Source organism: Anguilla anguilla, chromosome 9 (genome assembly GCF_013347855.1).
Source record: "Anguilla anguilla isolate fAngAng1 chromosome 9, fAngAng1.pri, whole genome shotgun sequence".
In the NCBI taxonomy this organism is placed as follows: domain Eukaryota; kingdom Metazoa; phylum Chordata; class Actinopteri; order Anguilliformes; family Anguillidae; genus Anguilla; species Anguilla anguilla.
In genome coordinates, this window is record NC_049209.1 from 43,800,953 (window position 1) to 43,826,303 (window position 25,351).

Genomic DNA, 25,351 nt, shown 5'->3' on the forward strand with positions numbered 1-25,351 from the left:
GTCAAACCAATCAGACGACAGCACATTTGTGTGTGAAGCGAAACGTGACGTGTCCCGCTAGCCTGTTGATGTTTGCTCGGGGGAAAACGCTCGTGAGGTAATGTTTGCCTTCGAGCGGGTTCGACCGCAGTGTTCCGCGAGATAACGGACGCGCGACGCGGCCGTTTTCAGCGCTGAGATCATAGCGGAAACCGACGCGCGACATTATCCGCCCTGTTGTTCGCGCATAGTATTCGGATGACGAGGTGGCAGTTTGCACGGGAGCTCCGTTTAAATGAGATTCCGTTCCGAGAAGCCTCGCGTGATTGGTGACGGGCAGCCCATTAAGGTCTCCACAACTGCCCGATTCATGCTGTCCTGGCAGGAATGCCGCCCGTCCCACCCGCAGCTGAGCGGCCGCGGCGCGCGCAGCACAGCTATGCGCATTGTGACTTCGCCACTGAAAGCCCTGCCATTTAGCGAAAAGCTGGGAAGTACAAAAGGGACGATCCTGTGGTTTGCGGAAGTTATGTTTTATTGTGTAGTCTCGATTCATTTATTTATTTATTACAGATTCTAATACTCCCGGCAGTGGAAGCACTTTGGCATCAGACAAGGGTTTGTAAGGGTTTATAATACACTGGTTTCCTGTCAATGTGAACCACAGAGAAACCCAGAAATTTATTCAGCTTGCGTCCCATATACAAGTTCAAAACCCATGTGGTCATGGGGTATCTGCGGCAGTGGATCACGTGTGTGTGTAGCCTGTAGGTCAGGGCCCGTATGCATTGTGTCAAAGTAAGAGCGCGGATCAATAGTAGGTCCGAGTTTGATTTCAAAGGTAGAACTGACTCAGGCTCACCGCTCCTATTCTGAGACGCTGTGATTACAGGGCTGAGGCTCGACTGCCCAAGTCCTGCCACCCAGAAAAACCCAAAGCTGTTGACCTCCAACTGGAGAACAAACGGCTTCTTTAAAGCTAGCAGTTATTACATCATTTGACCTTGATGTGGTTTTGTGCAGCAGTGGAAAATGATCGATACCCTGCGTCCACCAGCGGCCCTGCGGACTCTTAACGTTAAGTCTGAGGACCTTACGTTAGGTGGACTTTGTAGCCTTCAGTCTTGCGGTGACGTGCGATGATATATCCCATAAAAGTGGCGTAAACTTTAAAAGGCTTCCCACAAACCCTGCTCTGAGGGTTGGGATTTGGGGCGAGACGATGACCCCGAGGCCTCAAGCCCAGCCTCTGCCGCGCGGTCGGCCTGAACCTCAGCGCGACCTCACCGCTGGAAACCGCCGCCGGGCCTTCGGAAAGACTGAAAGGCCGCGTCACTCACTCACTCACTCACTCACTCACTCACTCACTCACTCACCGGCGGCACCAGACACCTGTGGGCCGGCTTTAACCACGACGGGAATAGGGATGATGTCACAGAAGTGACAAGGACATTTTCACTCGTCCTCAGAGGTCCTTCGCTGTGCGCACTGGCGGCCGTCGGTGTGACTGCGATGGAAACGGTCAGTATGACTAAGCGCAGTCACCCTATCTCCCACAGTGAATGAGCCCACTGTGCGGTTCGTTCTCTCGCGCTGACTGGCTGTGAGGGGCGAGGCTCAGCGGTGGAAGGCTAATGTATCGGCGGTGAGTAACCAGACTCCAGGAGCGAAACCCCCCCCGACCAACGTTCAACACGTGGCGTGAGGAATCAGGAGTAAGCAGAGTACAGTGTCCATCGAGAACAATTCCCGACTGCTTACCCGGTAGCTCAGACAACACGAGCATTTTCAGCCAAATTACTGTAATTGCTTTGTTAAATATTGGCATGTGCTAGCGACAGCCGGTTTGTTTGTTTTTTATCACCAGAAAACAGGGAAATAGTGAAGTACCAAACAGAATTATTACACGCACATTCCGTTCCACCACTTTTGAAACACAGAAGCAGTTAATCATTCAGTAACACACAGCTTCCTATTTTTAGTCAGAGTCTGAGCCCTGTGTTCTTAGCAGTACCTGTCCTGAGGTGCTTTTTGTAGTGGGCTCCTGTGCTGTAATGTCACAGAACCACACAAACTGCTTCAACTTTAGAGGACAGTAACTATTTCAACGATGAGAAAATGGCGTAATGATGAGCCGGAGATTATAGACTTGATGTTCACGGAGATAACGCTGTACATTCCACAGATGCCCTATATTTGAGTAATACCGTGCGTAGATTAGTAATGTAGTGTTTATGCCAGAATATTACATGAGTGTACGCTTGTCATAAAACAAGTGATTGTCAGAAACTGCTTAAGCTTGACTTTCAAGCATGCCGTTGCGTTCTATAATTGGATCCGTGTCGTGTCTCTACACATCGCTAACTGTACATAATCCGTTTCTCCATTAGATAAGTGTGGGTTTCATTTAAAACTGGAAAGACCGCAGCGTTGGTTTCATTTGTTCCAGCGAGCGCAGTGTGCAGAAATGGCTTTTATTTGTCTGAATGACACAGAGGATAACCACTTCTAACAAAGCTGCAACAGAGGCAGGCTTGGTCTTTGTGTAAATGGTTCCTTATTTGTGGGCCAAATGTATGTATCTGTCATATCTAATGTTTCTGCTCCCTGAGGAAGATCTGGAAGATGTCAAAACAGACAATGGACTAGGTCTTCCCAACATCCTTCACAGTCTGAAGCAAAAGATCTGAGTGTAGTCACTATGAGGATCGTAAGAAAGGGAAGACCTTCAGATTGTGCAAGCTTATGAACATGAAAATCATCTCTCATGTGAACAGTGCAACGAATGGCTTCTGACGGGCCTACCTGTGTAGGAGCACTTCTTGGCAATTCAATCTCCACAACGATTCTTGATTTAAAATGGGTGCCCTAACTAAATAATCCACAGTAATAGGACACATATCAGACATTCAAAAGCCTAACAAGTGCCTTGAGGGGGAGCTAATTAGCCATTTTTACTTTCTACTGACCTTTTGAAAGTTCGTCATATGTGCCGTTGTTGTGGACTAGTCAACAGCAATTGACCTTGGGTGGCAGTGGGTGTAAGCTAGATATGACGGCACCATGTCGCACTTTCTCTGTGCAGGAGAAGGGCAGGACTTTCCAGGCAAACGGCACATTTGTGCCCGCACAGCCACCACCGGCTCATCCTTCGCTGGCCCTGTCGGAGAGTTAGCACCGAGAGAGCTAAATGCCTGTGGAAAGGGGATACTGTGGATGTGACTGTACACACCCAGCTCCCTCTGACCACTTCCCCCTCAGCCCTGCACAGCTCATATGTACATCCCCAGGACTGAAGCAATCGGCATTAGTGATGTTCATGAGACAGGAGTGATTCACCAACCTCCCCCCTCCCGCCCTCCATCCCCACGCCCTTTCCAAATTCCAAACGCTGCCCCAACGGACACAGTCTTCCTTGTTGTGTCCTGGTTATTCGCGCGCTCGGATCTTCTGTTCGTTTTTTTTTCTTCTTTTTTCTCCCCGTTTCCGGAAGTCGACAGCGCGCTTCCCGCGCGTCAGCCCGATTGGCCGCGCCGCTTACGTACGCGAGCTGGGCTTCTCGAAAGGCGTGCGTCCGGCCTTGCGCAAGAACATTCCTCTTTTTTTTTGTTTGTCCGCGAGCCTCCAACGGTGCGCGACGGATCTGGGCCCCCTTCGCCCCGAAGCGGAGTGAGAGGCAGGGTGGGTGGGGGGGGTGACGCATCCTGGCACTCACCTGGAACAACCTGTCCTGGATTGGATGCCAATGTTCACACCTCACCGAAAAAGCGCCCTGGAACACAATATAGGGCAATTTGAGTTTGTTTTAATTACGTAACATGCCGTCAGGACCGGTTTGACTTAAACCGAAAAGGCGGCGAGTTCAGAGGCCTGGCTCCCACTGCAGGGCCCACGCGCTCGACTCCGCTCGGGCCGGATGAAGACATGCTGAAAAAGACATCCGCAAAAAAAAAAACAAAAAAAAAAGCGCACACGTAGAAGTAAACAGCTGTGTCATGGGCGGCTTGTTTTTTTTTTTTTTTGTCTTTGTGCAAATAATACTCGGCCTCTGGAAAGTCCCCTTATCCACTTATTTGCACGTTAATGTGCTTTCTCACACGAAGTGTGTCAGAGGCAGAAAATCCCCCGCATGATTTGTTTGTCTGGTTTAAAAGAGCCCTGGCTTTGGCAGCAGGCCTGGAGGGAGGGAGAGAGAGAGAGAGAGAGAGAGATAGAGAGCGAGGGAGAGAGAGATAGATAGAGAGCGAGAGAGGGAGGGAGAGAGAGAGAGAGAGATAGAGAGCGAGGGAGAAACCCGGCCTCCCATTGATTCATCGCTGAGTGATGCGTCCGAGGCGTTCGCCGTCTCACAGCACGCACAGCCTGCCTCTCATCCCCGCACGCCCAACGCTCGGATACGTGCGCTCCGCACGCTGGTGCGGTCAGGAGGGAAAGAAAGGTCCACTGTGCCATTTCCCGCTCCTACACATCTGGCAAGGGCGTGGACTGGCGTCGGCCGCGAGGGCGCCGGTGCGGTGGCGGCGGCCGCTCGTGCGTTAGCCGTCTGAAGCACGCCGGCTAATAGAGGCTAGGGCAGTGGTCTCCAACCCTGGTGCTGGAGAGCTACAGGTTTCTGCTGGTTTTCATAGTGAACGTCATGAATCAATTAGAGCGGTTGATTACACAGTTAACTCAAGCTCACCTGGTGTCTTGAGTTGGGTCTCAATTGGGCGCTGATTTTAAGGTGAAAACAAAAACCCAGCAGACCCTGTAGCTCTCCGGGACCAGGACCACTGGGCTAGGGTAACCTCGGTGTGCCAGCGAGGCGCTACGTGACCCCCCCGCCAGGTGCCAGCCTTTGATGTGAGATCTGCAGGTGTGCAGAAATCCTTCTCAGGCAGGCCTGTGTGCGGGGCCTAGTCCTCTGCTTCCACATGGGGGGGGATGTAGCACCTGCAAGAGGAGACTCCAGGTTACAGAGCAGATGTGTAATGTAAGACTCAGTATGGCGTTATAATGTTGTGAGAGGAGACTCAGTGTGCAGTTATAATGTTGTGAGGGGAGACTCAGTGTGCAGTGCAGCTATGAGAGGAGACTCAGTGTGCAGTGCAGCTATGAGAGGAGACTCAGTGCTGCATTATAATCCTGTGAGAGCAGACTCAGTGTGCTTGATCTGTTTGCCCGGAGACAGTTTACCTCAGGAAGGCAAAAATGTCTCGGACACTTCACACTTTGTGCCCTGATTGACAAAGGCCCTTTGAACTGATGAGCAAACGCCTCAGAAATGTCAGCCCAAATTTGCGAAGTTGGCCTTCTGTGGGACAGTGTGATTTCATTGTGTGAACTACTCTAACTAAAGAGTTCACCGGTGTGCTGTATGGTACAATAAGCAGTAATTAGCTATGTTAAAAAGCAGACTAATATGTTCTTACAGGATAGCATTTATTACATTAGTGACTAAAATCCTTCTTTAATTATTCCAGATATATAATATTGCCATGCCTCTCTGCTGTAGTTTTTTGTGAAATGATGCATGAATGAGCTCTGTTTACACACATATGTAGCTTCCTGTGACAAGACCCACCTGGAAGTCTAATCGGTTAACTGTCGGACCAACTTGGGAATCTTCTAGTGTGCTCTCTGCTGGTGGGTAGTGAAAGTACATGCCTATCCGCTTCCCTTGCCACAGAATACCTGAGGTGGCGAGCTTATTATATTTTTGCAGCAGACCTACCTTCTGTTTATTGCATAACAAAAATGAACTCAGCTTTAAAAATTTGTGACCCGTAAAAATATTTGTTATCTCTTGTTACAATACAAAATGATGCACACTTCATTTAGAGCAGGGGTGGCCAACCCTGGTCCTGGGGAGCCGCAGGGTCTGCTGGTTTTTGTTTTCACCTTAAATACAGCAACCACTTAGACTGAATAAACCAGGTGAGGTGAGTTAACTGTGTAATCAACTGCTATAATTGATCAATTAAGTGCAGAGTAAAAACTAAAACCAGCAGACCCTGTGGCTCTCCAGGACCTGGGTTGGCCACCCCTGATTTAGAGGAAGTCTTGTGCTCTGTTTCTGTACCTCTACTTTTGCAGATAATACTCCTGAAAAACTGTTCAAATTGAACTGTTTCTCAGAGCTGGATTGAGTGGAGGCTGTACTGCGTCATTCGGACCATTGCCTTGGTTTATCCCTGCCCTTGTGCGTGTGATGAGATTGCACTGAAAAGGACAGCAGCATCGCACTCGTCATGTGGGAGGGTGGAAGGTCACTTATTTTTGTGACATGAGGAAGAGCAGTGAGTCATCTGTCTCCGAGCACACTGCACGTCATGTCATTACGGGAGCTGGGAAGATACTGGGCTGAATGTCTCATCCCATCCCCCCTGCTGCTGTCTCGTGAGGGATATACTGTACATTTACTGGAGACAAACAAGGCATCATTTCCTGTCTGTGGTACAGGAAACCAGGTCACTGAGAGATACAATGTCATCCTTATCTATACAGATGAGGGCATTCTTTAAAAACAAACAGTCACCTTTATTTGGCTCTGACTAAAAGAATTGAAGAGAGTGATTTCTTTTCCCCTCAACAAAATCAAATCCTTCTTACTTTTCCTGTGATGGTGCTGCCCCCTACTGGTTTGGAGTGGCAACTACGAGTCTGAAGCGACCACAAATGCTGTTTTAATTTACAGTAATTGTACAGTAAGTTTGAATGGTTTATAGCTCGCCTCATGGAGACAGGTTGGAGTAACATTATACAAAAATATGTATTATGAAAACTCTGGCATCTACAGTTTGTGTTGCTGGCGGTAAAAGTATTGCATGTGTCTCTGTGTACTTTATGATGTAGATGCTTGTATCAGTCAACTTCTGTGGACACAGTAAATCCACAGGTATGTTTTATTTACCTATTTTATCTTTATTTATCCAGGTGAGTCTCAATGAGACAGAACCTTATTTTTTCAAGGGAGTCCTGGCCAAGAGGTATTCACACCAATGAGGGCCACAAATTTGAATATTTCCTATATGTCATTTTACCAGCTACACTTTGCATGTACAGTACTGACACAACTTATGGAAAAACTGCATTTATAGATCGATTTTGATTTTGCAATAATGCAGTAATTTTCAACAATTTATCTTTCTGACATAATAAATGTAATATGCAATATATGTAATATCAGCATAAAACAAAAATGAAGTAATAATTAGTGTTTGAGTTACACATGTAATAATCAGTACACCCTCCCATATACATTAGTTCATACCCACATAACTGAGCAGTTTAATGCATCGTAACTGCTGGAAATTTTATAATCAGCTCGAACATGTTTTTTTTTTGTCCAGTATTTTTCTATATAAAATGATAACATTCATGCAAAGAAAACAATTTTTTTTTTTTTCTTGTATACTCTACATAATGTTGTTACCGCTCATGGTCAAGAATGTAACTGTTCTGAATATATTTTCACAAATGAAAATGGTTCAGAGCAACAACAACAGAAGACAGGTTACAGATAAAAGTTTTTAAGAGTACCAAGCTTCTTTTTTAAGCACAGCATTTCCACAGTTTTTTTCCAGTACTGTATAACATTCCAATCATATAACTGTTAGAAAAGGGTCGTCTCTGGAGGCCAAACACAACAATTTATTATGGATTGTCAGCCAGAGAAATGATTGCAAACCTTCGGGAGTGGAGGAGACGGTAAGTAGACCCAGTGCTGCGCAGCAGCCGTCACACACAGTGTTCAGTCCCTGGGGGGGGCGGACCTGCCCTGGGGGGGGGCGGACCTGAAGCGGCCTGTGGCTCAGGTCCCGGGAACGGAGCAAGCGTGTGGAAACCTGAAGCCTGCTCCCGGGCCTGCGTGGAAGGACGGGCGACGGCGAGCGACGCCCTCGGCCGTTTCCGGAACCCTCTTTCTGGCGCGAGTGCGGCCACCTCCCCCCGCGCCCTTCCTGCCAGCCCTCTGCAGCTGCCGCCGCGGTTTGAATGATGGTCTCGGGCACCGTGTCAAACGGGGCGGGGCCCGAGCTGAGCTCACGCCGGCATGCGTTCCCGTACGTACTACGCAGACCCACACGCCGCACACGCTTGCCACGCGCTGTTGTTAATGAGGAGATCTTCCGGTTGCCCGGATACCATCTCATCTTCCATTTTATATGCGCTGCTGGAGATCTCTTACACTGGGAGGTTTAAAGAGAAATGGTGGTTACCTTGTGCTTTTGTGAGCAGGTGACTCGTTTGATTGAATGTCAGTTACATTTGATGGTTGTGCATTTGGGAATGTATTATCATCTTTGTAATTACTGGTCATTTTAACATGCATGTTGGAAAGCTGTATTCATTTCAGACTCTTTAAAAAAAAAAAAACTATTGAAAATAATTCACACAGCAAAGTGCAGTTTCATAGTGTCCCATAGGACTACATTTTTGGACTTCATTGCCTGCAGTATATTATTATTATTATTATTATTATCCCCATAGTAAGCACAGCACACATTACATTACATTTATTTGGCAGACGCTTTAATCCAAGGTGACGTACAATAAGTGCATTCCAAAGGTCATTAGCACGCTTGACCTTTGGTATGCACTTATTTGAGGAAAAAGCACTCTTTGCAGCTTATGTCCAATGTCAGCGCACAGAAGCACAGTTGAACAATTGAAGAAAGGAGTTTTGTTGAATAAAGATTTTTCACTGTAGCTGTAACAGTATACGCCTAATCATCTATACTGTTTTGTAGCATTTCCTACCTTGGTAGAGACTCCTGGACTGCCTGACAAAGGTCAATGTGACCAAGATATTGCACTTGAAAACGTTCCTTCAGCTTTTGCATTTTAGTCATTGTTTCTATAATATAGGCTGCATTTATATAGCGCTTTTATCCAAAGCGCTTTACAATTGATGCCTCTCATTCACCGGAGCAATTAGGGGTTAGATGTCTTGCTCAGGGACACTTCGACATGCCCAGGGTGGGGGATCGAACCGGCAACCCTCCGACTGCCAGACAACCGCTCTTACCTCCTGAGCATGCACATGTTATTTCAGGTGTGCATAGGTTTTTCACTTGTTTGTTTCCTGGAATTACATGATAAAAACCTAATGCAAAGACAGCTCCTTGCAGCTTTGTTTATGTATGGGATATTTGTCTAAATGTCTGCAAGTGAAAACATAATTATTTTGAGAGAAATCAACTTTGACCAGGCGGAATGTAATGAGAAATAGTGTCGACAAAAAACATTTGATTCTTTCGATCATATCAAGAATTAGAAATCAACAAACTTTTCGAAGACTAACCACTTCAATTCATTGTTTGAATTAATTACAATATATGATAATGAATAATAAACGAAGACATTTTGCTGAAAAGCTTCTATTGGGATCATAGTAGATTAGATGTTGTGGTCCACTACAGCTTAAAATAGGCTTTGCCTCATCAGGAGAACACCTACAGTACATCCTACACGTAACTAAGAATACATAATTCAGGACAATATAGCAGTAGAATACATTACAGTAATCTACATTTGCTAATAATTTTAAGAGCAGAAAAAATGAATGAGACATCCACCGGATATAAACAACAATGAATCAGTTATTTGTAATTCTACGGGGCGCAACGTGATGAAGCTCTCATAATTTTATTTGTACTTAATTGCAATCAGAAGTTAACGGCGCACACCAAAATCACGCTCACGTGTTATTAGCTACCGCGCAAATGTGTGTGGTAGTAGTCCATAGCGGTATCGAAGATTCGAAGTCGAATGTTGCGCATGCGCCCGTGTAGCAAGTCCATTTTATGGGTTGCTTTGTTTTTTTTCTACCTCTGGAATTTTGTTTGGTTGGTGGCGCTGTGCGCATGCCTTATGCTGATGCCGGTTATGGCGGCGGTGTGTATGTTTCCATGAGGCGGCTAGCAAGAGCCATTCCCACGGACTGAGAGAGCAAAGAGAGACCGAGGCCATGGCTGGCGTGTTCGACATTGATTTGGACCAGCCAGAGGAAAATGTCTCCGACGACGAGCTCGACGAGGGGGTGAGTAAATTAACCTGAACCGGTAGCGTGGTTTTTCACGGTCTTGGGCCTGTTTAACGGGGCTACACAACACATTGCAGGGATAGGCCCGATTCTGACAGTGACATGGATGGGACAATAAATGATGGAAGGTGTAGCTGCCGTGGCCAACAAGTTGGCTACACAAGTCTGCTATTGCTGTTAAACATTGCGTTGCTTATACTTGTGACACTCCTTGGAGATAACAAACTAAGTTGCTAACTACGGGCGCATGTCGAGTCGGCTAACGTAGCTTAGTACACAGCAAGCTATCAAATGTCGAGTTCCGCTCGGAAGATCATGTTAAGCAGATAACGTCTTGATAGCTAGCTAAGTCGTTGATTGGCTAGCTAGCTAGATTCTGACAGGATCTCTCAGAATGACTGTCTGGATAGTTTAACTTTAGCATGCAAGATAACTAGTTTCAATTAACTGCTAGCGCGCAAGGTTTCTTTAATTTACGGCATGCGCGTGTATCCGACATATTTATTGGCTAGTGATATAGCCGATGTTTTCAAGGTAGCCAAGTTATAGCCGTCATGCTACTATACCATCGCTATTTCACTGATGTATGGGAAAATGCTAGAGAAAATGCCCCCATTTAACCCCGTGGTGCACTAAGCAAATGTTTGCCAACCAGTCGTTTTTCTTTCTGTGGCTTTAGTGAGTACCAGGATAGTTAATGTTCGCTAGCAAATTGCATGTTCTGGCGATTTCGTGATCGTGTTGGGCTAACGTTAACTAAGTTTTATGGAAATCAGTTTGTTAGCTCTGGATTTGGCGCGGTAGCTGAATATGTATGCAATTTATAGATACGTTAGTTTGTAACCGTTAGATTAGTTAATATTTATCTAGCAAAAATAGCTGCGAACAACGTTAACTTCTCTGGGGGTTAGAATATTTGATTTAACGTTAATTTAGCGCCAGAGGAATTTACGCTTGTTAAATCAACCGCGTTAGCTGGCTAAGGGTTTTTGCAGTACAAGTTTTGTTTTCAAACAGTACCTGTCAGATGAGGATCTAGAGTGAATGTCGCTTTCAGCGAGCGCTAGTAGCTAACTAGCTGCTATTTTAGGCAGAATAGACCAAGCCAGCTCAGGTTAACTTGGATGCAGTTCTTCGCTTGACAGTTGTCGTATACCCGAAGGGGTGCCGAAGTTAAGTAACCTTACAGTCCGTACGGATGAGACCTTTCTTGTAATGTCGTAATCCAGGCGACCAGTCAGATCAGAATGTGTCAATTAATGAATAAAAATGTATATTTCAGGGGCAATATAGATTATGTACGTATTAGCAATTAAATCAATAAACCAGCGAAACGTTAACCACCATTTTCTTGCCGAAATTAAACTCCATGAGCGCTCGTCTGTGAACACACTGATTTTAGGTTGTTTGTGTACACCATTTTTAAATGGAAGTCGAAAAGGATTTCTTATGTGCTTCAAGGAATTTCTCTGATACCTTTACCCTTCTGCACAAGGTTGTTCCCAAACATTTTTTTTCTTCCTTGCAACATCGGGGGTGGGAGTTAAATGTTATTTTATGAGTGTTATACCTACATTATATGATAAGGTATCATTGGAAAGTGGTACATAGCTAGTGTATACCTCTAGAGTCAGATTTAAGATATTCTGCGGGGATTGTAGTGGATTCCTTAGTTGCAGTTGATTTTGAAAGGTTATTGCCTGCCCAGAACACTTCACGCACAGTGTGTTATGACACTGAGCATCACAGTGAACGTCATATCTCTCCATGCAGTGGGCTGATTAAAATGGTGTGGAATAGCAGTGCACTTTGATTAATCAAAACAACCGTTGCTAAAAGATGCATGACTAGTTCACGTAATGCCGACTGTATCACGTTTGTGTACTGGAAAGGCCTAACCATGAGTTGTAGGATTATGTCATGGTTTTGGTGAATTTTTGAACAAATGGAATTAATTTATCCTAATTAATAATCAAAATTTTACAGTATAGAGGATATGATCAGGGTTCATCTGCAAATCATTACATCTTTGTTTGCCCAAGAGTGCTGACGACAGTGCTATGATTTGCAGGGATGTATTACGTTGTCTCTTTGACTTATCCCAACAGTGGTAATGGAGATATGTTATTTTGGTGGGGGAAAATGACACATTCTGCATCATGCCCAGCGCTTAAACCCAACAAAGCTTGTTTTGTTTCCCTCAAGCGACTTTTGTTAACAAACAAGTTTTGGAACGCTGCAGACTATTCATAACTCGCCATCTGGTTTGCTTTTGACCCGCTGATTTAATCAAAATTTTAAACGGTTTAGTCATTTCAGGTCGATGTGAAGAACGTGTCTTAGCGCTTGTGTCTATTTTAAGCCATTGGCTGTCTTCGGTTTTTACATTGCATGCATTGTTTCACGTGTGGCCGTCGTTGAAAGGGGTTCTGTCAAAGGCCGTTTGTGAGTAACGTCTGTTTCTGATTCGCAGGCCCAGATCAGCGAGTACATGGACCAGTGCAGCGGGTTCGAATTGTGAGCATTTCTCTGTTTCTTTCCTCGTCTGTGGTCACTGCACATTCATCAACAATCACATTCACTCACTGCATGCAAACTGTGGCTGACGGCATTCGTGTCTGGCAGTGTGTATTTCTGGTACATCATTGCCCAGATTTTTATTTATTTTTTGGTTTCGTGTAATCTCTCATGCTCCGAGTGCAACCGATATGAATCATTAGCGCTGCTTGTCTTCGCTTCTCACGGACTAAAAAGAAAATAAGCGGAAAATTGTTTAGCTTGATTTGTATTACGCGTGAATGAAAAACAAACATACACCCAATTATCGCCAAGTGAAATGCATTTAGCACGACTCTCAAGGACACTTCAGATTTGGTGGTTCCAGAGTGGCGCCTCCCCTTGTGTGTTTTGCAGCAATGCATGCTATGACGCAGTGATGCGCGCTGCAGTTCAGTAATGCATGCAGCTGTGCATGCTGGGATGCAGTGATGCTTCATGATCAGTGTTGGCTGGCTTGGAGTTCCACAAGAACAGGCGTAATTACCAAGCATAGCACTGCCTAGGTGGGTGGGGGGTGGGGGGGGTGCTCAATGGACAGGGAAACCCCTGTCTTACAGAGAGACTGGAGACAAACATCTTCTCTGGTCAGGTGGGCAGTCTGTGATGTCAGTCAGGGTGTGTAGCCCTCTAGTGCAGGAGCCTTTGGTAGGTAGGCCTAGGCCAGCAGGGTACGGGGTGAAAGATGTGTGCCAGAGCACTGGTTAGCCATGTTTTCCTCCTCCAAGCCAGATGGGGAACATGGCCGCAGTGGAACTGACATGAAGTTGTTTGGCATTCCAAATTGTGGAGGGGTGGGAAGAAAACAGGGCTGAAGCAATTTTTTACGCTGCTGCGTAAAACTGATTTTAGGAACAGTCTTTGAGAAGCTGCTTTCCATTTCTCTTGGCAGTGTCTGGGTGCTTACACATAGGCCTACTTCTTGTTATAACCTTTTCCTGCACCACATGTGGATACTTCATTGATTGTCAGAAGTGCATAGCTGTTTACCAAACTTCAGATGTATTTAGCTTGCATATGCTACATGCTTAATGTAGAAATGCCACCAGTATGCTGGTTTGATTACTGTGAGTGCATTTGCTTTGCTGCCATTGTTGTTGTCTATGTTGTCTGTATGATGTACGGTATGTAAGTGTGTTATGTATCGCTGTAGCAACATGGACGACTGTGAGAAGTTTGAAATATCAGAAGACAGTGTTAACAAGGGAACGGAACAAATCCGCCCGGAATGCTTCGAGCTGCTGCGGGTCTTAGGAAAAGGAGGCTATGGCAAGGTAAGGGACAGCCCCTCCTCCCTCCCAAAAAAACAGACGTTTTCTTTACTAACTTACTGAATTTATTGACCACTTTTCCCTTCCAATGTTTATGCACTTAAGCCAGGAGTATTCAGTTCAGTGAAAAATACTAGTAGTGTATACTTTTCCACTGTTTAAAAATAATATCTTCTTCTTTTTTTTCTTATTTGAGGTTTTCCAAGTTCGAAAAGTATCTGGAGCCACTTCGGGGAAAATATTTGCCATGAAGGTCCTGAAGAAGGTATGTTTCTAGAACACTGCAGAACCCCTCTAAGCTTGCAGCGCTGAGAATGGAGTTCTGTAACGGAGGGAATGAGAAATGGCAGCCGCTGTGGTGTTTTACAGCCACTGGCATTCTGCCCGTTGTGTTTATGCCGGGTCGAGGGGCACTGGTGCGTCGCTATGCTGCGCCCGGCGACGGGGGTGCGGCCGGACCGTGATCGATTCTCCGCGCCGTCGCTGTTTCCTGGAAGGCTCCGCCGGCCGCTCTGTCTTTCCCGTCTCGCCGGCGCCCCCGTTTAGTCTGACGGGCGCAGCGCCGCGTAGTTTTGGCCGCCTCGCCCGCGTTTCCGCGACGCCTGGGGTTTCGGTGATCCCCGTTCGCGGCAGGAGGCCCGCGGTCGCCGCGGCCGTCGTGGGCCGTGGGGAGCGGATTGTACGGCCGCCTGGCGGTAGAGGAGCGCGACCGGCCTTAGGTGCGGGTGCCAAACGAGGCGAGAGGGCTGCCCCCCGAATCTCTGCTGCCAGGAAGCTCTGAGTTTCACGGCTCTCTGGGCTGCAGACCGTCTCCTTCGGCCTTTGGAGCGGTTTTCTTAAATGGCTCTGACGGAGCCGAGCGGAGCTTCCTCTCGACCGTCGCGGCAAAGCTGCACCTCAGCCCGAATCCTCCGGCTCGTGCCTCAGAAGTTTGTTTTCAGTCTTTGGGCGAGCGTGTAACGGGCCCGAATCGAGAACGTGCAGCGTGCCGTTCGCCCGGTCATTAGCACGGGTCAGCGGGCCTTTCGTGGAATTAGATTTACGCGTTTTTTTTGGTAAATGCCGGCCGCCTGTGAGGTGTGAAAGGTGCCGACAGGCCGTCGTTAAAGGAGCTCAAGGCGCCGCCGCGTTTTACGAGCTGAGGAAACAGGAGAGCCGAGCCGGCAGGTCTGGGGAGCCGTCAGAACCGGACGCCCGTCGCGTTTCCCGCACGTTTAAAAAGCTGAGTGGAGTTTTTCTTTAAAAACCCGCAGGTGGCCGATAAAAAAAAAAAAAACGCCGCCAGCGGTAACTGTCTCCCCCGCCACAGCGGTAGCGTGTAACGCGCACGTCTCTCCATCGCCCCCCGCAGGCCATGATCGTGCGGAACGCCAAGGACACGGCGCACACCAAGGCGGAGCGCAACATCCTGGAGGAGGTGAAGCACCCGTTCATCGTGGACCTCATCTACGCCTTCCAGACCGGCGGCAAGCTGTACCTCATCCTGGAGTACCTCAGCGGTGAGCGAGCGAGCGAGCGCCGCGATTGGCCACGGCCCGCAGGGGGGAGGCGCGGCGGCCGCCTGGCTTAATGGCGGTCGGGGGAGGGGGAGGAGCGGTTATGTTATCGTCTGAATGAGATGAGGAATTGAGGAGTAGGAGCAGATGCTTGTTTATCCCAGTTATTATTCTGTTTTTTTTTTTAAGCCTGAATTTTGTTTTTCCAGATGGTGGCCATTTGTGTTTTCTCATTTTTCCTTTTTTGCTTTTTTTGGTCCGCTCCCCCTTTTTTTTTGTAACTGCTCAATTCTCCACCCCCACCCCCTCAAATGTTTGACTACTAAGTTGTTATCTCTCACTGTGATTAAGATGGCATCCAGTCTGGAGATAAAACTCAAGTGAACAGCCATCAGTAACACCAGCTCAATGTATAAAAGTCAGTTCTGCAATTACTGTTGACGATTTCACGCACCCTGGAAAGTAAGGGCTCTGGATTCTCGTGTACAGTTGCAGCAACAAGAACTAAAATAGTTTTGCAGTTGAGAGATGAGATGTGTGGATGGCTGACACCTGAATAAAAATGTTCTGAAAGTGCAGCTCGAAGTTCTATGTCTGGTAATAAAAAGATTCTGACTTTCCCCAAGTCAAAAGTTGTAGTTTAGCATTGCTATTACACAACATGGGTCTTTGCTGGTGATGAACTCTGCAAATTAATATTACGCGTGTTTGCACTGCTATTTATCATGATAAAACAATTTAATTTGTGAAATGCATTCCTAAGGCTAAGGATCATTAGGTCCTGGTTTGTATCTATTTTAAAACTTTTTTTGACGGGATTCTATAGCAGCAACATTAATTTAATGCTTCTGCCGTCTGAAGCCCTGGAGACATAGTCGGAGGTCCAATGAGGAGGAAGTAAGCTGGTGTGTTGTGACCCGCAGGTGGCGAGCTGTTTATGCAACTGGAGAGGGAAGGAATCTTCATGGAGGACACAGCTTGGTGAGTCATTTTACAAGCAGCTCGTCCTGCTCGGAGGTCTTCAGCCAATAGCAAAGTAACATTTATTCAGCTCATTTGGAGCGCGCTTGGTGAAGTTTTACTCTGAAACACGCGGCCGCAAAATGAGATATAATCAGCAGCTTAGCGTTTATCGTTTGCTTGTTGAGCGCGCTCTGTTGCTTCCTGACCTCAATGCAAGAGGCAGATGGTGTTGACAGGTGAAGAGTATGTGATGAGTAAAACGCCGGCTTTCTCTTGAAGGTCAACAGTTATGGTCAGACTGGCCAGAGAAATCCCAGTGCATTCTGGGAGCCTGTTGCGCTGTGCTGAGCGATGGCTGTGCTGAGTGAGCTGTGTTGGGCTCTCTGGGTTGCTGGGTCCACGTCACAAAATTACCTCTGTTTTTTGGCCCTGTGACTGTTCGGATTTGCTGTCTGTAAAACCACGGTGAGCCCCACAGTCTCCGATCGAATCCGGACCGTGCCGGTGCCGACCGTGGACGGTAGCTCCATTTCGGCTACCTGCAATTGCCGATTGCCTCACCCAGGGTATCGTAGCGTTCAGTAGGTTAGGGGTCCGTGTTTCATTGCTCACTAGCGATCGGGTGCCCAATCTAGTCAAACCTGGCACCTGTGGACTACGTGTCAAAGCCGCATGTCGCTCTTCTGTGCAAGCTGTAGTCTGTGATGTGAAAAGAAGCAGCTGGTGACACGAGCTGCTTCGGAGGAGAACTGCAGCTGTCGACGTTCAGCCGCTCCCTGGATGTGTCTGCAGTTGCAGATAATTGGACATTCCGCCAAATTAGTGTGGGAATTGGACACGTTCAGCCCCATGTTGGGTGCCAAATTTATTTTAAAAACCATCCAAAAAAAACAATGTTTTATAATGTTCTTCACTTCACTGCATTGGTCTAATTCGTTTTATTTGCGTATCGCAGCTGTTTGGTAACTTAATGCTACTCTTAGGTTTCCTGTGTTGTGCTGTGCTTTATGTTCTGTACATGCTTGCTTTCACTTTTCACTTTCACCACTGTAAGGTGGTTACCTGTCTGCTCAGTTATAGCAGTAATGTGCGCATTTCTGTAAATAACAATCTTGTCATTTCCTTTTGCGTGGAGTGCATGTTTTTTTATCTGATTAAAAATGTATTTACCAGATAATTAAATGTACTGTAAAATTTGTGCAATTTTGGAGAATGTATTCTAGATTTAATATACATTTTTAGTTTTAGGTGTAGTTGGTCTTTGATATCAGACGAACATGTGCAACCTCAGTAGCACTCTTGTTTCGGTATTTCCTTAATGAACTTTGGTCCGTTGGTCATCGGATGAGGGGCGTGTGCTCTGGTAAAGGAGCAGGGTGTAGGTTTATTTTTAGACTGCGAGGGTGCCATTGTGGAACCGGTTTTGGGAAAATCTAGTTTTCTGAGAAAATCTATGTTATGTAAACAGAGTGGGTATGAGGGCAGTCATTTGCTAGCAATGGTGCGTGATCAAACCTGAAACGATGTCGAAGCTGTTTCTGAAAACCAATCCATGGCTATTGCATCATACATTATGTCTTTCCTTTACTGCTTTATTTGAATGAGATATTGTGCATTTGTTAGCTTTGGTAGCTATAATGGTGCTGCCTGCTTGTACTGTGACATCACGAGCAGGCTCTGACGGGTCTGTCTGTGCTTGTGCTGTGACATCACGAGCAGGCTCTGACGGGTCTGTCTGTGCTTGTACTGTGACATCACGAGCAGGCTCTGACGGGTCTGTCTGTGCTTGTTCTGTGACATCACGAGCAGGCTCTGACGGGTCTGTCTGTGCTTGTACTGTGACATCACGAGCAGGCTCTGACGGGTCTGTCTGTGCTTGTGCTGTGACATCACGAGCAGGCTCTGACGGGTCTGTCTGTGCTTGTACTGTGACATCACGAGCAGGCTCTGACGGGTCTGTGTGTGCTTTGCAGCTTCTATCTGGCGGAGATCTCCATGGCCCTGGGGCACCTGCACCAGAAAGGCATCATCTACCGGGACCTGAAACCGGAAAACATCATGCTGAATAACCACGGTAACGCCCAGCGGCCCGGGCCTCTGCTTCACAAAGCTAGCCCCCGACAGGAAGACGCAGCTCTGCTGCTGTTCCACATCTCATCTCACAAACGCATAACCCCCCCCCCCCCCAGTAGAAGTCTAAGCCGCAGTCTGTAAACCGCTGGTTTGGCGCCCGTCTGTATGTGTGTGCGCTTGGGTGAGGGTCTGCTGGCTTCTGCTTCGACATCCCTTTTTGAAATGAGCATTAGAAACCTACGGGCTCCCACGCTGCGCAGTACTGTAGGTGGCGAATGAGATGGGACATTACCATGCAAAGTCCCCTCTTCCTGCAAGGCAGAAGTGTCACCACACTGCGTTCCTGGCCCCTTGCTTATGGGTCATTCAAATTTACAGTCGAGCCAACACTTAATAGTTTAAATTCTGTGTGCTTTCAGTAGTTAAGGATGCCCAAGGTGAGCTTTTAAATGTGGTGGCAGTGTTTCGATGTGTTTCTCCCCATATTTGAACACATTTTGCAGCTGTGCTCTTATTAAGCCTCATAATTGTGGGAAAATACCCTGTTAAATCAGCAAGTTTCGTGGGTGCATTTTCCTTCCCGAAGCTCACAGTCGTTTGTGGCCGACTTAGTGAGTTTCCACCCCAGTGTTAATGAGTTTAGGATACGGCTACGAGCATCCGCCATGGCAGCTGTGGTGTCTTTTAAAACGGGAACCATTCGCGATGCATTTTTAGCGGTGCCTGAAGCATTCAGTGAATGCGAGCACTTACTAAACACTCGCAGCACCAAGCCACATAATGGCAAAGAAAGCAAGTTATCTTTTTTTAAACGGAGCCTTCCCTTTTCTCCTCTTTTTTCATTGTTTTATTTTTGGCTGCAGGTCACGTGAAGCTGACGGACTTCGGACTGTGCAAAGAATCGATCCATGACGGCACGGTCACCCACACCTTCTGTGGTACCATAGAGTACATGTAAGTTTACCTGCATGCTGTCGCTAGCTGTTCTAGATTGCCTCAGGTTCGTAATGTTGCTTTGTGGTGGCCTAGTGCTCCTGAATGGGGCTGGAGCACTGACCCCTCTGTGCTGCCTCTGTGCTGCAGGGCTCCAGAGATCCTCATGAGGAGCGGACACAACCGGGCTGTGGACTGGTGGAGTCTGGGAGCCCTGATGTACGACATGCTGACAGGCGCAGTGAGTGCTCCCCTCCCTGTGATTTACCGTCAATGGGCCGTTTCTGGATGGCTCTTTCTCTCTCTCGCTGTCTCTCTCTGTCTCTTTCGCGCGTGCTTTCTCTTTCTCTCACACTCTCCCCCGGTCTTTCTGTCTTTGTCTCTCAAATTCTCATTCAATTCTACAATTCTTTTGTCTCTCACTCTTTCTCTCTTACGCACCCTCTCTTGCACTGTCTGTCTCTCTTGCTTTGTGTCTTACACTGTCTGTCTCTCTCTCTCTCTCACGCTCTGTCCCTTGCACTGTCTGTCTCTCTTGCTTTGTGTCTTACACTGTCTGTCTCTCTCTCTCTCGCTCTGTCTCTTGCACTGTCTGTCTCTCTTGCTTTGTGTCTTACACTGTCTGTCTCTCTCTCTCTCGCTCTGTCTCTTGCACTGTCTGTCTCTCTTGCTTTGTGTCTTACACTGTCTGTCTCTCTCTCTCACGCTCTGTCTCTTGACCTGTCTCTCGCTCTCTTTGTAGCTCACATTGTCTCACTCTCTCATTTAATTCTATGTTGATTTAAAAGGGTAATTTGAGCCTTTTGCTGTCTCCCGCTATAAGGTGTCATGACTTCAGTCTATACTCGTAGTACACTAAACACTGCATCTGTTTTTTGAATGACAGCTCAGTAGAATGTAGTTCCGTACCATGTGACCTTGGTGTTTGTGTTAAGATGGCGGCAAGTGGCAGAGGCCTTGAATGCAAGCGGTAAACAACATATCTTGTGGAGTCACAATAAATAGATGGTACGAGAAGTTTCATGTAGGATGTTATTTTGAGAGAATCTGTGTGTTTCCCAGCCTCCCTTCACTGGCGAGAATCGAAAAAAGACCATTGACAAAATTTTAAAGTGCAAGTTGAACCTCCCACCCTACCTCACTCAAGAAGCCAGGGACCTTCTTAAAAAGGTACGTATGAAGCCATTTCTGTCAATATCAGCGTCGTGCATGTAATACGCGCCAGATCAGTCCTCATCCTGTCAGTTATTTACACCCTCTCATGAAAAAAACAGAATCTTTTTATCTTTTAACTTGACACGGTTGTCATGTTGTGGTGTTTGGGAATTTACTGATACGATCTGGACTTTGAATCGTCTTGTCAGCGGATTTCCTGATAAGTGCTCTTTATTTTTGCAGCTGCTTAAAAGAAACGCCTCATTGCGACTGGGGGCGGGACCAGGAGATGCCACAGAAGTGCAGGTAAGCTGCTGAGTCGAGCCCTGAACAGATGCCATTGGGCAGCCCTGGCTCAACTCATGCCCATCAATTAAGGCCGCCTTCTGATTGGTGGAAGAGGCGGGGAGTGTGGCCGTCCAATCATTGCGTGTTCTCTTGCACCCAGACCCACCTCTTCTTCAGACACATTAACTGGGAAGACCTCCTCGCACGGAAAGTGGAGCCTCCTTTCAAACCTTTCCTAGTAAGTTTATCGCGGCACAGGGGCGTGGTCCCGCGGAGCACTGCTGTGCCTGTGGGCGTTCCTCTGAATTGGCTCCTCCCCTCCTTGTCTCCGTAGCAATCGGCGGACGACGTGAGCCAATTCGACTCCAAGTTCACAAGCCAGACCCCCGTAGACAGCCCCGACGACTCCACGCTAAGCGAAAGTGCCAATCAAGTCTTCCTGGTAACGGCGGACCGCACGTGATCTTTGTGATGTTTTATGTGTGTTTGTACCTCAGCTGGCTGTAAAATGCCCCCCCCCCGCCCCTTTTCCCCTCGGAGAGAAATGGGCCTTTTTACGAGAATCCGTCTTAATGCGTTGCATCTGTGCTTTGACTGGGAAACATTTGGCTTTCCCTGGCACATTACACAATGTATTTTGGACTGAGGTCGTAATAATAATAATAATAATAATAATAATAATAATACATTTTATTTATCAGGCGCCTTTCTGAACACTCAAGGTCACCTTCCATGGTATTAAAATGGACAGAAGAATGACAAGACACTACAGATACATACGTGATATTAAAAACAGTTAGAATAGACACTGCACTTACAGGACATGGTATTTAAAAAAAAAAAAAAAAAAAAAAAAAAAAGGACCTGCTGTTCCTCATCCACTCCTCTCTGTCTTGGTCTGCCGTGTCCTCTGGCATGTGGTTTGCGGCTAATTTTTCTGGGACAAATTCTGATTTCGATCTCCTCTGGTGTTGCTTGCAGGGGTTTACCTACGTAGCTCCATCCGTGCTGGAGAACGTCAAGGAGAAATTCTCGTTCGAGCCAAAAATACGGTCGCCGCGACGATTTCTGGGAAGTCCGAGAACACCTGTCAGGTATACGTCTGAAGTTGCTCTCTTGATTAATGTGTTCGTACTGCATTTACATTTTAGCGGGTCAGCTTGTCCTGCAACAAAAACAGTGCTCTTATGTTCAGCAATTGAGGTTCGAGAGCGATTAGCCTGAGTGTTCGTGTGGAACATTAGAGGGGAATATAAATTTGGTAGTTTTCTGTGGAAATGTAAATAATTGGCTAAAAAGTGAAGCTTCAGTCTGACATACCAGGCTCACACCAGTCCAGTTGCCTTCTCAGGAGTTATTTACATGATTTATTGCCTCGCTAACCTGGTCCTGCTTTGTTTGAGAGGATTTTGTCCATCTCCGAAAGTAAGTAGATTTTCTTGACTAGATTTACACTTCAAATGCATACCCTTTGAAGAGCAGGTTTTTTTGAAATATTTTTCTGAAAATTTTAAGTCAGTGTTCTAGAACTCCATTGCTTTCAGTCACCAGCAGTGATTGTGACATCAGCATTAGAATGTTCAGTTAAGAACAGTCTAATCACCTGTTTGCGATTTAGCATATTAAAGGCTTAAGAAGTTACATTGGTTTTGATAGTGCTGTAAAGACTGTTAGTTGGATAGTGAGAGCTGGATTGCGGTTGCCGCGGGTGATGACGCCCCGTTCTCCCCGCCTCGCAGCCCCGTAAAGTTCGCGGGAGCCGACTGCTGGCCCCGCGGCGCCTCGCTGCTGGGGGCCCCCGCCCTGCAGTCCCCCACGGAGCTGGCCATGGAGGTGTCCGGCGTGGAGCAGATGGACGTCACCGCCAGCGCCGAGGCCTCCGCCCCCCTCCCCATCAGGCAGCCCTCGGGCACCAACACGGGGTCCTTCAAGAAGCAGGCCTACCCCATGCTCTCCAAGAGGCCCGAGCATCTACGTATGAATCTATGACGTTCGGCTGAACTTAGGCTTCGGTTTGTTTTGTCTATTTTTTTTTTTTTTCGTTTTTGTTTTTTAGGACAATTACAGTTGGAAAAAACAATAACTGATCGCCAGCGCCACCATTTCCTTCGACCGTGCACCCCCCCAGCCCCCCCCCCCATCTGATGAGCTTGTGTGCTGCAGTGGGCCGTAACGCCAAGACGCTGGCTGATGCGGTCGCCCACCATTCTCCCGGGGGGGTGGGGGTGGGGGGGGGGGTAGTTTGATTGGTTAGGACTGGGCCTGACCCCCCAAATAGCTAAGATGAATTTCTACTATTATACCTTTGCAGTGCGTCAGGGTAAATGTGCGAGCGCAAAAAAAAAAAAAAAAGTTACCTATTTCAGCAACAGCCGCTACAAAAAAAAAAAAAAAACTCTTTGATTGGCCATTTGCTGCAAGCTGGCTAAACGTGACATGGTGCTCCAGTAGATCAAATGCTGTTGAGGAACTGCTTCCGTGAATGCTTTAAAATAATTTTCCAGTGTTACTCTGGGTGCAGCATTGCTTTCCTGTTCAGAATGACGTGACTTAAATCAATGTTATCTGAGAGACTGTAACAGAACTGACGAGAGGGGAAATGACTTTACTTAGCAGGGATGCCGTAGTCAGTCTTATATATCCGAGCGCTGCAAAAAAACGTGCAGCCGCAACACTATTAAACCAAGGAATCGATATATATGACAGCCTCAATAAAACAAAAAACGAAATGTGTACTTTTTAATACGGTTTTCTTTTTAATTTCAATTTCTCGTGGTTTGATTGCGGAGTTGTTTGAGTGCGTACGGTGAGGAACTCAGGTTTTACTTTGTTTGTCCAACCGTTGACAAGAGAACAGTTTCATCGATGGAAAAGCCACTAGGAAACTGACTTGGTCCTTCATCTGCAAGATCTGTCAATTGCCTCAAACCATTAAAACACACTGATTTATGAAAGCATTTACTTAAAGCGTTGAATGTATTCTGGTTCCAAATGCCTTTTGAGTATCTGACACACCTTATTTTTCTTTCTTTCTTATCCTTTTCGCTTAACAGTATTACAAAGTTTCACAATCAACAGTGGTGCGTATTGGGGATTAGTCTATAAAGGCCAGGTCACTCTAGGCCAGTGGTCTCCAACGCTGGTCCTGAAGAGCTACAGGGTCTGCTGGTTTTTGTTTTCACCCAGTTGAGACCCAAGACACCAGGTGAGTTGAGTTAACTGTGTAATCAACTGCTCTGATTCATGAAGTGCGGAGTCACTATGAAAACCAGCAGACCCAGTAGCTCTCCAGGACCAGGGTTGGAGACCACTGCTCTAGGCCCTGATTCAACCTTGATTCTTTGGTGTTGATATTACCAGTCTAACTGAGCATGGGATAGGAGCAGTGGGGATGTGAGGCTTTCTTATGCTTGAGTTATGAGCCCCAAGCTGTAACGTGAAAAAAAAAACATTAACACTGCCTTATGTAGTAAAAAAAAATCATCGTGTAGAGACTTGCTAGGAATGGCTACCTTCGTTAGCACGGTCACGGAATGTCCTCCACGTTCGGAACTCGTCTTAAGCCTTCCAGCGCCGCGTTCCCACCGTCAGGCCGGCTAGGTCGGGCTGAAAACCCGAGCGGGTTCGCGCCTCGAGCCAGAGAACTCTGACCGATGGCCCGTTTGTCTGTCCGTCTGTCCACTGCCAGTCCTCAGAGGGGCTAGCATCTCTCGGCCCATTCGAGGCCTCCTTGGTGTAGACGCCATACGGCCACTAACATATGAATTTTGATACAGTGCTAGCTGTGATAACCTTGCCCCTGGCCGTGACCACCCTCCTTTACCCCAGCTGATGACCAAGGTGGTTTGAAGGGGTAACGGTGTGGTCTACAGGCGCCAAGAGGGCCGGAAGTGGATGTGGCAAAGCGACACGGGCTGGAGGACGCTAGCTCGCCCGGAGTTAGCCTGACTGTGGGAATGCAGCTATTGAAGCTACTCTTAACTGTTTTCTGAACTGAGCCACAGGAACAAAGCCATAACCCCCTCATCCAAAAAAAAAGTAAATCTGTAAACAGTCTGCTTAAAAAGAGGCACTGCACTGCTTTTTACTGTCCGCTACACTGCAGGGTGCAGCTCTTGGCTTGTTTTTGATGAAAGCGAATAGCAGTGGTGCTTTGGGGTGCTAGTTTTTTTTTTTTTTTTTTTTGCTTGGCCGCTGGCAGAAAGGGCATCTCGTTAGCCTTCTGAAAGTGCACCCAAGGGACTGTTGACCAATTTCTGAAATCGGCGCACCACTGAGAACTAACTTGCAACAATCCAGTCCTCTTGGCCTGAAGTAAGAGGTCAGGACTGAAATCCTTCCGTTTACACTGAGTAGAAGATGGCCAGCAAACAGACGTGTAATGTCTTTTCTGAGCGAAGAAGCGCTTTGCTTTCTGGCCAAAAGGGACTTTTTCGCTCTTTCTTTAAATTGGGATTTCAGAAGAAAATGTCAACATGACACTTTGTGCAGTTTAAGGAATTGTTTGATCCAGTCCCGAAGATTGCTTTGCACAAACCCTTTGGCAATTCTGTGCAATTCAAATATTATAACAAGCCCACGAGTAAATAAAGAGGACTAGTCCAATAGAACAG

General features: G+C 46.9%; 1 protein-coding gene across 1 annotated transcript; it reads left to right on the forward strand.

Moving 5' to 3' along the window:
• Window positions 1-9,016: 9,016 nt before the first annotated feature.
• Window positions 9,017-23,695, forward strand: rps6kb1a (ribosomal protein S6 kinase b, polypeptide 1a). Its single transcript, XM_035431599.1, has 15 exons — window positions 9,017-10,000; window positions 12,477-12,520; window positions 13,713-13,833; window positions 14,027-14,095; window positions 15,182-15,329; window positions 16,250-16,307; window positions 18,263-18,363; window positions 19,226-19,316; window positions 19,446-19,536; window positions 20,358-20,465; window positions 20,694-20,756; window positions 20,899-20,976; window positions 21,073-21,180; window positions 21,720-21,832; window positions 22,478-23,695. The coding sequence occupies exons 1-15, from the start codon at window positions 9,929-9,931 to the stop codon at window positions 22,725-22,727; spliced, it is 1,515 nt and encodes a 504-aa protein (XP_035287490.1). The 5' UTR covers window positions 9,017-9,928; the 3' UTR covers window positions 22,728-23,695.
• The last annotated feature ends 1,656 nt before the right edge of the window (window positions 23,696-25,351 follow it).

Coding starts and splice junctions, on each gene's coding strand:
- rps6kb1a (XM_035431599.1), top strand. CDS start 9,929: ATGGCTGGCGTGTTCGACATTGATTTGGACCAGCCAGAGGAAAATGTC. Junction 15,330..16,249: donor CATCCTGGAGTACCTCAGCG/GTGAGCGAGCGA, acceptor TGTGACCCGCAG/GTGGCGAGCTGTTTATGCAA. Junction 16,308..18,262: donor TTCATGGAGGACACAGCTTG/GTGAGTCATTTT, acceptor TGTGCTTTGCAG/CTTCTATCTGGCGGAGATCT.